Genomic DNA, 15355 nt, shown 5'->3' on the forward strand with positions numbered 1-15355 from the left:
AGGGCAGAAAAGTGAAGACGCCAAAAGTGATTGGCCGGAATGACATTTGTGAATTGTGATGATTTGATCTGAGCACGGAATGTGACGTATAAGAGCATTGTTTTAAAAAAAAGTCTAAAAAAATCTCTATATTCTCAATTCTGATGGTAGCCTAATACTCTAGTTGCCAGCCTATAGAGCCCCATTGTGAACCTGGAGTGTTTTTTGTGCAAAACTAATGCTTGGAATGGATTCAGATCATGAAAAACCCCTAGTTTGACATGTCACATGCTACATAAAGCATGATGAAATTTAGACCCAACCCTTATAGGTTGTTAATGGTATGGTCAGATATTATGCCAATTATGAAAATTGCTCAACAAATACAAGTTAGCAACCGGCAGTTTCTACATGCTGGGGACCCATACTAAACATTTCTAACATAAAACGTTGTGTGTACTCAACATTCTGGCTACTAGACTAATAATTTCTGTGATTGTTCTGTTTGTTCGTGTTCAATAACACTGGTCTCCCAATCTCTCCAGCTCTTTACAGAAAATAGTTTTCCTGGTGAATCGTGATTCGTGACCATAAAAACTTTGATTGTGTGGGGGGAAAAAGTTTGAATTTAAATATATAATTATGTGTACAGTACTGTGGTGAGTTATAGTCAGATATGACAATTGCCTCCCTGCTAGTTGACAAGTATTTCAGGCCTCCGGTGAACAAGCATTACACATTTCCCTATTTTCAATTCCTGTTCTGTTCATGTCAAACTTCCTCACTGTTCAAATCTCACAATAAGTATGAACAGTGACACATCAGTTTTGGTAGCCTACTCCGTACTCCCTAACCTATCCATCCCATAGCATAGCAGGCGCAGCACAATAATACACTGAAAGACACAGGGTGGGTTACATTTAAACGCAGAGGACAGTGCCTCCCAAGTAGGCCTGAAAGGGCTAGTCTGGAGAGAAACATTCTTGTGTTAATTTAGTGTTAATTTATCTCAGAGTGTAAAAATGAACCCAGCTCTCCCGAGCATTAAACACTCTGGATTTTGCTCTGTAGCCACTATAAATAGGAATTCAAATGAGAAAACAGGGCAGAAAATGCTGACTGGACAAAAGGGGTGGACCAATGTGGCAGGAGATCTTCTGCTCAACGATGGAACTAAAATATATAAAGGCAGAGGTTCTGTTCCTCTGTTTGGCTGTTGTTGAGGTTTCAGTTTCTTGGTCTCGTGCATGGGGCTGCAGCTGGTACAAACCAGCTCTCATCACTGCCACACTGCTTGAATGTTAATAGATTTGCACCCACTGGTTCTTAATGGCTAGCGTCTGCCAATTTCCCACATTCCCACAAAGGCTCAGTGATGCAACAAATTGGATGAAAACAAATGGAAGGGGGTGAGGGGGGTAGAAAAAAATCTGCTGGCTTGTAAGGCTATATTCAGACATGCATGAGTTACAAGCTAGCTCAATGTATTTTATAGAGAACTACTGTGGTTTCTTTTGTAATATATTCTGGTGTATGCCACAGACTGACAATTTACTCTTGTTTGAGAGAATTTAAATGCTTAACCACTTAAGCCGTACTTTAGACTTTAGGGCTATTCGAAAATTGCAGACCTACAAACTCACAGCACATCATGCATGCGACACATGGATAACAGTGAATTTATTTTTAAGTGGTGCAACCACTTCATTAAGTAGCTTTGTGTGTCCGTAGGTGGCTGGCTGGCTGGATCTGTCCGAGCACGAAAATTTGGTTGGTTTTCACAACCAAGTGTCACTGATGCGCAGCCTAATACACACACACACACGTTTCGGACGCGGTGCGGCTCGGCGGAACAGAACCGGCACCCTGGGCGTGTTCCTGTGGGTCTGGAAGTTCCGGGGACCCCCCGGGGACGCCCACACGGAGTTGCACCATTTTTTATTATGACATGCCCAAATTAGGGATGCCACGGTTAATATGATTAACTAACAAAGGTAATAGAGCATGCACATCCACACGTGGATAAGCATGAGAAACAACCTAAAATGTGGTGTAAGACAAGTGATAGTTTTTGTTAAAGAAACTGTTCAGGAACAGGACTCTCCCCATCTCTCCAGCTTTTTAGTAAATAGAAAATATATTTTCAATTTGAGATACCATTTGTATCCATTCAGGAAAGATAACTTATACAGTGTACAGGATAAACAAGTGACATTTTGGAACTAATGAAACAAAAAAGAGCAGATAAAATGGACCTGAACTGGAACACTATAAATCTGAAGCTGACAAATTATCTTTGTGGGGTTCTCTCAACCTGCATGCACTTTTTTGGTTCTATGTCTGTCTTGTCCGACATACTTCCCCTTCCACTTTTCCATCCAGTATAGCAGATGGAAACCAGTGCCTTTCTGTCACAAATACAGTTGTACTGTATAACCATCAGATTTCAAACTAAACAACCAAAGCTAATCCCAGTTTTCCATCACGTTCTGTGCATCAGTGGTGCATGTAAGGCATCAGCTACTAGGACGTTTGTTCAATCATATCTCTGTTGTTACTGTACTGTACGAGCACTGTCTTATGTCAGTGAACGCCTGCCTGTCCATTAACAATGAAGTCCCATTTGTAATGATCATGCATTTATGGGAAGAGCAGCCCAGCTCATCAGGCTGTGGCTATCGTGAACCTCTCTCAGTGCACTGTCCTTTTCAATCGGCTTCTTTGCATAGCCTGGGTCCTCTTCTGTCTGCCGGTGATGGTGGAGCTGAGACTCTGTTTAAGAGCTGGTAGGATGACCCCATCTGTCACTGCAGCATGAGATGGCTCAGACCTGTCCAAGGACAAATGGGAATATTAGACTCAGTGCATTAGGAAAAACGTTAGACGTCCTGAGTGACACAGTGTAAAGTTTCTTTATCCAATGTGAATCATGGAATTATATCTAGCCAGTTACTAGACTGGCCCCAAATTAATATAAATATGGCCATCTATGGCAATACATTTGATCAATTAATACAAATGTGATATCAACATTTTTGATTGTTGATAACATGATAGACAAATTAGAAACACTTGGAATGCTTAATTTATTTAAAAATTGTATATCACGTTTTTGAATAATAAAAAATATATGATTTGATACAGATTTCTTCTTTCAATTAAGTTAAAATGGCTTGCCATAGCCATAGATAGATAGTCTATCCACTGTGCCTCCTCTCTCCACATCCCTTGTCACTCTCCTCTCCCTTCTCTGTCCACTAGAAAAGTGCCATGCAAGCACCCTCTGCCATCACTAACATCAACAACATCATAAGCTCATATGCCAAATGTCAACAACAGGCTGTGCATAACTGCAGTCCCGGCTTTCCACATGTGAAGTTTTCATGTGTGTTTCTAGTTCAGATATGCTGCCAAGCCAATCAAACGAAGCTATGTGAAATTAAACCGAAACAGGAAACAATAAAATGGACATAGCCTATACTAAATGCTTCTAACACATTACTTTTCTTCTACAATGCCTGCAGACATATGTCATTTCTGTCATACCCGAGGTGTAGCTCTGGTCCATAGCTCTAATGCGTTGCATTTAGAGCTATGTTACTCTCAACTTCCGCCGCTCGCAGCAGTACAGTTTATACGTGTGGTGGGGGGCTCAGAGTGCGTCCACTAAGGAAAGTAGGCTTTCAAATGACACAACCCGCCTTTGTTTTGGTGAGTAGCAAAAACGTTCTTTTTATTTACGCTAAAGAGGAGAGGCTGGTCTTCATTCATGCGAGCGGCGGAAGTTGAGAGTAACATAGCTCTAAATGAAACGCATTAGAGCTATGGATCAGAGCTACCCGAGGTGCAACTTTTAAAGATTAATGTCTCAGATTCCATTCTCCTCAAGACTGAGACGTTAGTCACTCTTCAACTCATCTTGCTCTAACTTGCTCTAACATTCTGAACTGTGTAAAAAGACCCAAGGCTGACACTGCTGGTACCCTGAGTTGAATGACTCGTGCTCTTATATTGAGCTTGTCCTACAAGGGAAGGAATGGGAAAAGACAACTAAATCCAGGTCTCAGTCAAAGCTTGTTTAAGCTTCACCAAAGCTCTGTGACACACTATAGTACGCAGCACAAATTAAAGTCATACTGTGTAACATTTTCAATTTAACAAAAGTTGTTATTAATATTATTTAGTAGTAGTAGTAGTAGTAGTAGTAGTAGTTTTACTGGTATATTTTCACAATATATTGTCAACAAAAAAACAACTTGCCAATTGATCACCTCGAATAGAAATGTCAGGATTCATATCATATGGTTATGTGCAACTCCTGCTAAAGAAACCTAACAGACCCCTTCAACCACAATGTACAGTCGCAAACTACCATTTAACTCTACGATTTGGGGAAAAGTTCTCCTCTTACGTGAACACATTCAAATCCTCTGTTTTCAAAGCTTGATTCTGGTTATTAACCAGAATAGGGAACTGTTCTTCCCCATGGACTATAGGTCCCCAATAGGGTAAATTTCTATTCTCATTATAAATGCCCACCCTTTGGCTCTATCTAATTGAACTGTGCACTTCTGTCAAAAGCTTTAAATATAACTGCTTGTACAACTTGACTGTGATATCAACCATGTTACCGGAGCTTTAATCAAATGGAAGACTGATTAGCATTTTCAAATGATTTTCAAATATAACGGAAATAGATAGAAACAATATTATAGACAAGATACTATACACATACGTTTTCTTTGGAAGGGATTGGAGTGCAAGTTGGGGGAACCTCTCTACCTCTGACACTTTACTGTAAGTGAAAGAAAATATAATTATTTACCAGATCATCTGTAGTAGTATCTTAATTGATACACTTTCATACACAAATGGGTGTCAGGTTTAAAAATCGGCACAACTGTACCGGGAGCCATCAGCAAGGTAGGCCTTTGTAAGGATGTAGTTTTCTGGGGTGATCTTCTTGTTGAATACAATGTCTCTCAGCAATGCCTTCACACGTATAATCTACAGTGGAGAACCATTATTACTGCAGTCATGATCTTGGCATTTAACTACTATTTTATCTGCCATATAAACACTATCATCACATGATTAATGTTTGCATTTCAACAAATTCTAAGAATGTGTGCTTACTTCTTGAGACTGCATGCTGTTGGCATTGTATAGCTGTCTAATGATGACTTCACACTCCTGTAGAGTGGGTGCACGAGGTGGGTGAGCAGGGCGGCTGTGAATTCGAAGAGGTTGCAACGAGGTAATGAGGCCCCCGCTTAGCGCTGGCACACAGTCCTGTCTGGAAGATCCTTGGTTTTCACTGCATTCTCCTATGCTTCTCCCAGGTGGTCGATACGATATCGATTGGGGAGGAGCACACATATACTGCCGTTTAGTTCAATGAACAAAGCCTCTTGCCTGCACTCAATCCGAATCCGACAGCTGGTAGGCTACTGTCCCATGAGGCTTAATTTATTTTACTACTTGACCACTTAAACCCTACTTTGTTGACCCGGAGTCCACCAGGGATACTAGGTCCCCTCCTTGTTTTCCTTCAACACCAAACTATTTGCTGAAAATAGTTGATCTAGAAGATCACAACGTGTCACACTGTGACATGTTGTGAGCTTGTAGACTATTTTCATCAAATCTTTGCCCCAGAATAGGGTCACTTGGTTTCATGTGGACAGGAAACATTCTCATTTGGGTAAATATGTTAAATAAGGCTGTAACCACACATGACATACACAGTAACTCAAATATCCATTCACACAAATAAAAGGGAATGATGCTGATTATAGTTAATGCCTCATTTCCCCATTTAGCAGCAGAGAAAAGCTTGCTTGAGCGAAATGTTTATGTGTGTCATCGTGTCTATACAATACAAAATAAAAACATTATAACTGAGACTTTGCCAAATCATCAACTTACAGTGCATGCTGTTGTTTTTTACTAGGAAGCTGTTAGCTGACTGCAGACAGAGTACAGGACAGAAACCCACCTTAATCCCTGATCCTCTGAACTCCGTGTATCCTGTAGAGCTTGCTCCAGGTAGACACCTCTATGGGCCTCAATTGTGGGTGGTCTAATTCCTCGCCGACTAAGTGTCAATACTAAAGGGAAAGAAAATACACATTAACAAAAAAAAAAAAATCATTCAATTCAAAGAGGTTGTCTCACTGTATGTTTGCAAATGTGTCCACCAGAGTGTGCTGAAAACAAAAATACTGAAACATAGACATGTGGCTCAACTTTGCACACTTATGTTTGTTTCCTTATTTTCCTACTATTACAGAGAGTTGGACCATAGCCACTCATTCTGCCAAAATCTGGACCTGAGCCCAAAAGTGATAATTATCGCCATCAGACTAGCATCCATGCCAAATCATGCAAGCAAGTTCATCATCGGGATTAGAGTTTACCTTTTCTGCTTGACTTGGGGGGATCCATTATCAGTTTATACTGCAGCTCTGCAACAAAAAAGTTAAGACAATTTTCACCATGTAACCTTCAGGAGGCACATGAGCAACAGCCAACAACATCTCTTGTTACACAGCCCAAGTAAACAACCCTTGTGTGCTGTATGCATGATGTGAGAGTGTGGGGGTCACTGGGGACACATGACCCATGCGATTCATCTTAACAGGACTGAGGAATCTCTTGGCGGGTGGTCAGATGTGGAGGTGACGTGGAACCGCTTGTGTCCTGCTGTAGGTGAAGCGATACAGGATCTCTCTGTCTCTGCTCACCCCCCACGCAGAAACCACTCACCACCCATTTCCCTCATGCCATGCAACCACTGGAGCTAGATTGAGTGTCTCCTATTGTCAAGACCCCATCCTGCAACCAGGCCCGCCTTTGTGAATGTGGCTGTGCCATGGACTTTATTTAATTAGAAACAGTGGGGGAACAGTGATATGGATTCAGATAAATCACATTCAGAGTAAATTCTCTGTTGCTGCTACAGTTGTGTCCATAATGCCAATAGCCTATACCTGCAGTTAGAGTCAATATGTAGTGTTCAATTACCAACAAGCATAAGGCTATATTTTTGTAAGAAATTAGGAATAATTTGACAAAAAGGCTAAATTTCAGGCTACAGATTTAAAGACAGGCATATTTTATACACATTGATTTAGGCTATACATGTAGACATAACTCAAAGTCAGAATCATACATTACAATAAAGCATACACATAGCTGACATAAGTCATAGATATATCCACATAGATAGGCCTACACAAAATCTACATAGATTTGCATATATACACTTGCCTTTATTCTCCCGTCTGAGGTCATCGATTTCTGCATGGAGCTTCTCAAGAGTCTCCTTATGTTGTTGCTGCAAGAACTGGATATTATTCTGGAGCGATGCAACGCGGGTGTCCATGTCGTTGTGAGATGAGACACCACTGTCCGCGGGGGGAGGACCGGGCCCGGGCAGAGCCAAAGGCTGCAGGGTAGGACCGGGGCCGGCCAGACGCTGCAGGTGTTTGGCCGGTAAAGATCGCGGAAGACTAGGAGCGCAATGCTTGTCAAGACGCCCAACTCGGGACCAGTGTGGCAGGTTCCTCACCGGTGGAAGGTTGTGGCTGGACATAGTGTAGCCTTAAAGGTAGCTGACCGTAGCTCTCCACCAAACAGATCAACAGATAGACGACTTGCTTTGCAGCTGCTAACGTTGCAATTTGCAAAGGACATGCAGCAACTTGTTGCCACAACGCACGCCACATAATTTACAAACCACTGAAGATAAATCGATCTAAAACGGACATTTGGTTGAAAAGTCCACAGTCGGCTAACAGGCTAATGTTAAGGATTCATATTCACTCTTACTGACATGCGCTCCTGCGGCTCCACAATGCAGAGTCGCTGACACGGTTGCCGGGACAACGGACTCTCCACTTCCACACTAGGCGCGCGACTCAAGTCACTCCCCCCCCCCTTCCCAGCTTTGCCTCAAGTAAGTTATCGGTGTCATGGTGTGAGAGTGTGACATATGCCTTTAGTCATAGGCTACAGATCCTGCTCAATTGTTTTCTTATTTTTTTTCCAGAATTCAGAGAAAAAAATACATTACTTTCACGGACATATGTGTTGCAGTTATGTGGCTGCAGCTGCACTGTTAGGCAAATAAAATACACAACACATACATTTTTTTTTTACATTTTATTCATGTTGCAAGTCTCAATCAATGAATAGGCTACATTACACACAGACACTGAGATAGTGTGTATTTCAAACATTAGGAGGCATTTAAACACCTTTGCAACAGACATTATGGAAGGTCAGCAGAAGGTCTACTCTTATTTGGAAAGGTGTTTATCTGGTATGGGATATTCTCTCCATGCTTGCTGTAATATATACAACAATAGGCAATAACTTAATTTACAATATTTACAAATGGTATTGAGAAAATAAGGTAAAAATGCCAAACAAACATTCAGAACATATACTGCTGGCAAAAGACCAACATAAAACCAACATTTAATTAAATTAAACAATCTTTGTGGGAGTGCACGCAGGAGCAGGGCAAAATATGTTTTTATGTTGTCACCTTGCGCTGCAATTGCTTAATTGATTGGACAGCTTCTTATTTATGTCGCCTTGGCTGTGACACCTGCGTAATGTCATTTGCATGACCGCTAATGATTGTAAGGAACAATGAAAAGTGTCATATGCATCAGCTTAAAAAGGTGAGGTCATCATTGCTTGCTACCTGACTAAACAACATTAAAATCCTCAGCGTTCATTAGGAAGAGTGTAAAGATTGACCCTTCTGGGTCCATTTGGTTCCATCTTTACACTCTTCGGAAATTAAATCAACACAAAGTATTTTACTGTGTATCTTGAGGGGATCCCACTGATTCCCACTACACACAGCAGGAGTAAAGAGAGAAAGGGAATTTGGGTTCATCGATAAAGGAATGCATACAAACAAAATATACACAACATAACAAGCCATCATCCATGTCAATGTAAAATTCAAAGTAAATTTCAGAGTAAAATGTATCTCTGCAGAAAAAGGCCACAAAGCATTTTGTGAAGTAATGAAACAATTCAGAGACCATCTTCACCATTGGAAAATCTATCCTGCATCCATTCCGATCAAGCCAACTCTGTATTTGATCCCTAAAGCATACTCATTTACTAAAATGGGCCAAACACAAGATAATAAAATAAAGGCTACTTACTACTACTCTTGTAATGAAGGAAATAGGCTGATGAAAGGGAGAACATTAGGCCAAAAGGTGGCAAGTTACATCAGAGTAGCTCCTGCCTTTCAGTGAGAGTTCATATAGCGTTGCTGTCGTTCAGAAAGCTCTTATCTCCATATTTCAACTCAGGTTTCTTCTTGGGTCCATTGGTGTGTCTAATCTGCGTGTGCGTCCCACTATTGTCAGACAAAAGTAGCAAAAATCTCAAAGCTGAAAAACACGTCACGTCTCCATTTCTTAATTTGAGTAACACTATTGGACATGAGGTTTCCACCCAACAGCACAGCTCAGTATAGCAGTCAGTCAATTTACGGAGCAAAATAACATCATCATAAACCATCAATACTTCACACAATTCCACACACATGCACACATACATACAGAAAAGCTTCTTTCTTAAAGCAGCCCAGTTGACCCTCACCATTGGTCCACAGTCCACTGGAAGGTCTAGGCTGGTTCAGAAAGGTGATGGGATGATTGATTTGTGGTTAGTGTCAACATCTACTAAATTAACTAAATTGGGCCAAGAGTCCGAAACAAGAGAAGCTGCTTTTCAAAATCTAACCCATTCATCAATAGCTATTGGATACTCTGAAATTAAACACTACAAGCTCAACACAACACTTTTTTTCCTTTCAGTGTATACATTTAGCTTTCTCTCCCCCCCCCCCATCTCCTCAAAACTCCTCAAGCATTTCTATGACAGCATTTCTATTTTGACAATTGTAATATATTTAGATATTACAATTTGTAATATCTAAAACCTAAATTATGGGAGGGAAAACTCAAAATGAACTAAGCTATTCAACCAATAGCTACAAAACAAACTGAACATGTGCAGCTTGTTCCACTCACAATCATTCTATAGACTATACAGTACTTCAACGTAGTGCAAAAACATGTATTCAGGCGTTAGCCTTAGCCCAGACCATGCACTTCTAAACATGTAGTCAGGCGTTAGCCTTAGCCCAGACCATGCACTTCTAAACCCCGGGATCGGCCTGTGTTGGCTGCTTCTCTCCCGTTGAACAGCCTTACATTCAAAACTCATTATGCCTGCCTTTCTCCCCCATTATTGATGACTATGAAAAACGATGTCTATAACAGTAGGATCTATCATATATTGATTTAAAGTCACTCAGGTAATCTGCAAAATATTCATTCCTTCAGCGTAATGTTGGCCATTGGTCCTGTTTGTTAGAGCTGTCCCCTCATGGTTCATTACACGGTTGGTATGATCTTATTCAACCAAGACTTTGTTGGTTGAAGTAATTCTGAAAGCTTTTTCCCAAGCACATCTCCTACACTCAAAGTCTGCTGTAGACCAATAGCCTGTAGACATTGTGAAATCAACCTTAGAATGTTACATTCTCAAACTCACCAACCTGAAACGGCTGGCCTCTGCATGACTGTATGCAGCAAATACAATTTCACAGATTCCATTGAAGCAACTAATAGCTTAGTTGACAAGTTCCTATGACTATAACTGCAAACAAATTCCTAGTCAACTAAATTGAGAGGACAGCCCTAGATTTGAAACCGGATTAGCCATTACTACAACCTCAGCAGCCAAGCATAAAACCTTGGTCAATTATGTCCTGGGCCCATTTCCTCTCGTTAATGACTATCCTGCGACCATTTAGGAAAAGCTCTATAGCAGACAGTGACACTGTCTTTGATATGGCAAATATAGCATCAATACATGTGAAAGGTAAAGTAAAGGGAATCGCTTCCACAAAAGCACCATAACTCAACTAGATCAACATTTCTTTTGTAACTTATATCACAGACTTATTACTGGTTGTATACTATTGTGGTCACATTTAGTTCCATTGTTACTTTCCCTTAAGCCAATGAAACCAATGCAAACACTAAATCCAGGTACCATACAGCGATGCCTTTAATGAGCAGGATACCTGATGGATCCATGTCAAATTCTTGGTATCAAATTCGGAGTGGTTTGCGTATATATAATGCCATCGCAAAACACACGTTGTGTGTGTGTGTGTGTAATTGTGTTTCATTACATGTTGTGGTGTACATCTAACTACCTGGCTATGGTTGCCCCTGTATGTGTTTGTGTCCAGCGACGTGAATCGTTGCGAAAACTAAAAACATTGAAAAACAACTAGTCCATTAGTCAGAGGATACGGACGTCCTTTCACAACACAATTGCTCCATATCCATCATTGGTCCCTGCAAAGAGTTGGGGAAGTTACAGCCACTGTCCAAGTCCTGAATCCAGACAGACTGTAGGCCCTTTAGAGAATCCAAACCCCAGAGGTGTGTGAAGTTGTGAACTGGTGTGTCATTGGAGGGGGAAAAAAAAGCTTTGGATTGGTGGAGATGATGAAGTATGCTAGAGAGGTTCAGAGCCATAGAGTAAGACAGAGTTACGCAAAATCCGTTCACTTCATGGGGCCAGTCCAATGGCGGCTCTTCTACATAGACTTCTATTGAATGGAGACAACCGGAAGTATTGAATGGGGACATCCGGAAGTTTACGGAATGCATTGGCGTCTATAGGCTCGCGCAAGTACATGAACCACATGACCGGGCTGTTTTCTGCCCCCTCAATATCGCAACTCTTCTATTAGATGGCTCTGGAGAGGTTAGGCTGAAAGGGGCTGACTGGGGTACAGATTACGTGAGAGTAATCTGATCTGATCCTTTTTGTGTGTGGTGTCCAATGGTTCCTTTGATTTGGCTTATGTTGTCACAAAAAATATAGCCTTATACTTGTTGATAATTGAGCACTATACGTTTTGGCTATCATAAACCCAAGGTTAGTATAATTGCAGACTTCAGATGTGGAACCCTCAAGCTCAAACACAGAGTCCTGACTGCAAAGCAGTGAGGCGACGCTCAATACACTCCTTGCCTGCAGATACAGAGAGAAAGCGAGAGAGAAAGATGTATGTAAGAAAAATTATTCACTGGTATGTCACATTCATGTAAAATATTTACAAGGAGCTGGCCATGCTCACTGGCCACATTCATATAAGAATAATGTAATAATTTGATAATGCCTTTGCCTGTGTCCTTTAGTCTACAGTACACAAAACACCAGGCAATGCTTGATTTACACTTGACAATGTAGCAGATCTACAAGCTCACAACGTGTCACACTATGTTCAAGAGGCAGAGAGACTCACATCTGCTAATGCTGAGAATGTCCTCCTGCTCAGTGACAAGCAGGGACAGGCCTTCCATCAGTAACAAAGCCTTATGGTAGCGAAGCACAGATGCTGCCCCCTGGTGGAACATTTCATCCAGCGCAGCAGCCTGAACCTGAAAAGGCACAGAAGACATTTAAAATAATAATAATATTGCACCATCTTGGGCTACCTTTCATTGACTTTAATATGCCTTGTGACATTACATTTGAATCTTCCTCAAATATTGTTATATCATCCTTTAGCGTGTCCTTTGCTGGCTCACCATTTGCACGGTGTGGCTGAACAGCAGCCTCTCTGCAGTGATGGAGGTGATGTGGTCCATCAGAAGATGCTTCCTGGAGAAGAAGCGCTCCAAACGGCCGTTCAGCGAACGGCAGGACGAAACACTCGACTTGTACATCTCGTTCAGCTTCTTGACCACTGTGAACAGACAGAGGAGACGACTCTTAATACGGCGGAATGATGCCATGTGTTCTGTTCATCCCGAAACACGTGTCAATGATTCACGTGGGTATCAGATGAATAAGGGACAAATCCTTCGGATTTAGAGTAAATTAAGGCTGAGCCTGAGAGGCTCCCGCAGAGGTAAGTGTCTTAACTTAACCAATGCTACAAGTGCTTTCATGAATGCAATTAGTAAGACAACAGGATTCAGTATCTAGATGCCATTGCAGTGAAACGGTGGTTTCTACCGAGTGAGTTGACATGAATTAAGTACCTTGTTTGACGGTAGCTGATGGGTAGAGTTTCCCCTGTTTGACCCGTTCCATGGCCATGTGTAAGGCAGACGATAAGAGCTCTGTAGTCTTGAGGTACAGCACTAGTTGTTCAGCATGACTAGGGGGGAGACAGACACGTGAAATTACAGTATCTTAAAACACACATCAAAAGGTGTTTTGATTCAACTACACATTCAGCTACACTCAGATTATAGCCTTGATAAAATTCCAGTGGAACACATTCTCACGCATCAGAATGAACTAAATATTGGTTTGTAGCTGCTAGAATGGTCTTACCTCCACTCTCGGCTAAGCGAGCTTATTTGGTCTGCAACTAGACTCTGCTGCTGGAGGAGGGAGGCGTGAGAGGGCTCGTCCTGGGCCCCTCCAGTGAGCCCAGTCCCAGCTACAGTCCCCCGGACTGCAGCCACCTCCATCAGGCAACGAGCAAAGTCCAGTGTGAATCGCAACCTCTGAAGAGTGTCAGTATGTTCCTGCTGCATTCCCAAGAGAAGGACGGACAGAGAGAGTATCAAATCATATTTTTTTTAAATAGTAAAAATTATATTTTTACAAGCTCAAAACGCCTGTGATGTGACGTGTTTTGAGCTTGTAGATCAGCTATTAGACTTTATAGGGCTTAACTTAAGCGATGAAAACCCAGAAAAGACAACACTTAACGCCATATAACGATATTTCAATATCTATATCTATTCTCATATCACAATATTGGTAGAATCGGCCAGTCCTATATTAGACCACTGCAATCGCCCAATAGAAACATATTTAGTACTGTTAATTAACGTTTTAATTAAAGCTTAATTAGATTATACGAATGTATCTGGCTACATTGTGGCTACTGGCTGTACTAAATAACTTCAAACTTGTATGTATTTCATTCACTACAAGACAACAATGTTTCTGCTACACAGGAAATGTACACACGGCGAATAACGTGACATCACACACTCACACAGAGTGTGACTGCCCGCCCAATGAACCCTCTCTCACACAGTATTTTCCAGAGCCCGTTCTCACCTCCATCAGAGTCTCCTCGGGCAGCTCGGGAGCCTCAAAAGTCACAGGACCTCCCCCCATGTTGACCGTGATGGGGTCAGTGAAACTATAGCGAGGACTGGAGGGAGCTTCGAAGCCGTCCAGGTGGGTCTGGGCATATCGGCTGGTGAAGGAGCCCGCTGGGCTCGCGGAACTAGAAGAGCCTGAAGAGGAGGAGGAAGAATGAAAGGGAAATAAGAACGAGCTCTCACACACACACACACACACACACACACACACACACACACACACACCGGTATGTCTGAAAGTCAAACTCTGCACAACAAAACCCCAGTGTTAATTTAATATTTGACCCATAAAATTATAATTAATTAATGTAATGTAATGTTTTTTTGTGAACTTTTTTGTATTAAATTGAGCAAAATTGACAATGATATATGAAGCATAGTTTGGCGTCAGGGCTCTGTCCCTATTCATTCCAATTAACATTAAAATGTTAGCCCAAAATAAGCCAAATAGAATTACAGGGAATTAATTAAGACCCCCAGGGGGATCTAGAAACGGAGCCGGCTACAGGTGGATGCTGGGGAGGCAGCAGCAGCGACTTCACGTCCGCACAGCAGGAGAAGGAATGAGCAGGTAGGCAGAGAATTATAAATAGCCGCTCTGATCAGGCAAAGAGTGCATGTCACTAGTCAGTACACCTGATCAGGTAGGCGCAATCTCAAAGTGTCTGCACTTTAGCCTGAATTGTAGGTTTTACCTGAATACTTCCTGTGACGGGAGGTATGAGGCGGAGTGCTGCCACTGGGAGGTGAGCCCACAGTGAAAACTACCTGTGGTGGGCTAGTGGAGCCTGCAAACACACCTCTCCCACCACTTGGAGGTGCTAGGGGACAGAGGAGAGAGGATGTTGGTATTGAGAGTGAAACTAGAAGTAATGCATGAATGAATAGCAGATATACAATGTTTACTCTCTTTTACTATGGGAAAATATGAATAACCAAACCGGGTGAAGTGTGGACAATAATATTAAAGATGATTTGAGCAGAGAAACGGCACTATAGCATCATAGCCGCATGCCATAATCCTCCGGCAGAGTCTAGACGCAGACCATTATAAGCTTGCTTAGCCGAGAGTGGAGGTAATACATTCTGAGGCCCTGGTGTCAGGTAGGTCACCTACCAAGTGACCCATAAGCCCAATATCTTCCCTAGCTAAGTGGGGTTTCCATCTTGGATGAACT

The 15355-nt window shown here is 41.8% G+C and overlaps 2 protein-coding genes across 2 annotated transcripts in view; both read right to left on the reverse strand.

Annotated features, from left to right (window-relative positions):
* Positions 1-2670: 2670 nt before the first annotated feature.
* ccdc74b (coiled-coil domain containing 74B) lies at positions 2671-7576 on the reverse strand (the record flags this gene model as incomplete). Its single annotated transcript, XM_080755526.1, is given in 7 exon segments — positions 2671-2809; positions 4715-4774; positions 4886-4986; positions 5116-5311; positions 5978-6089; positions 6399-6444; positions 7247-7576. Coding segments are annotated over 7 exon segments (984 nt in total).
* A 4359-nt stretch (positions 7577-11935) lies between these two features.
* The window catches only part of ulk1b (unc-51 like autophagy activating kinase 1), a 30413-nt gene continuing 26993 nt past the window's right edge, over positions 11936-15355 (reverse strand). The window contains exons 22-28 of the mRNA XM_080755753.1: positions 14873-14998; positions 14131-14312; positions 13390-13589; positions 13092-13210; positions 12636-12793; positions 12350-12485; positions 11936-12075 (exon numbers count right to left, since the gene is read on the reverse strand). Of these exons, the coding sequence (XP_080611879.1) occupies positions 12020-12075; positions 12350-12485; positions 12636-12793; positions 13092-13210; positions 13390-13589; positions 14131-14312; positions 14873-14998 (977 nt within the window). The 3' untranslated portion in view covers positions 11936-12019. The remainder of the gene's footprint in view (positions 12076-12349; positions 12486-12635; positions 12794-13091; positions 13211-13389; positions 13590-14130; positions 14313-14872; positions 14999-15355) is intronic.

Source organism: Protomyctophum bolini, assembly GCF_963924005.1.
Source record: "Protomyctophum bolini genome assembly, chromosome: 22".
NCBI classification, from domain to species: Eukaryota; Metazoa; Chordata; class Actinopteri; order Myctophiformes; family Myctophidae; genus Protomyctophum; species Protomyctophum bolini.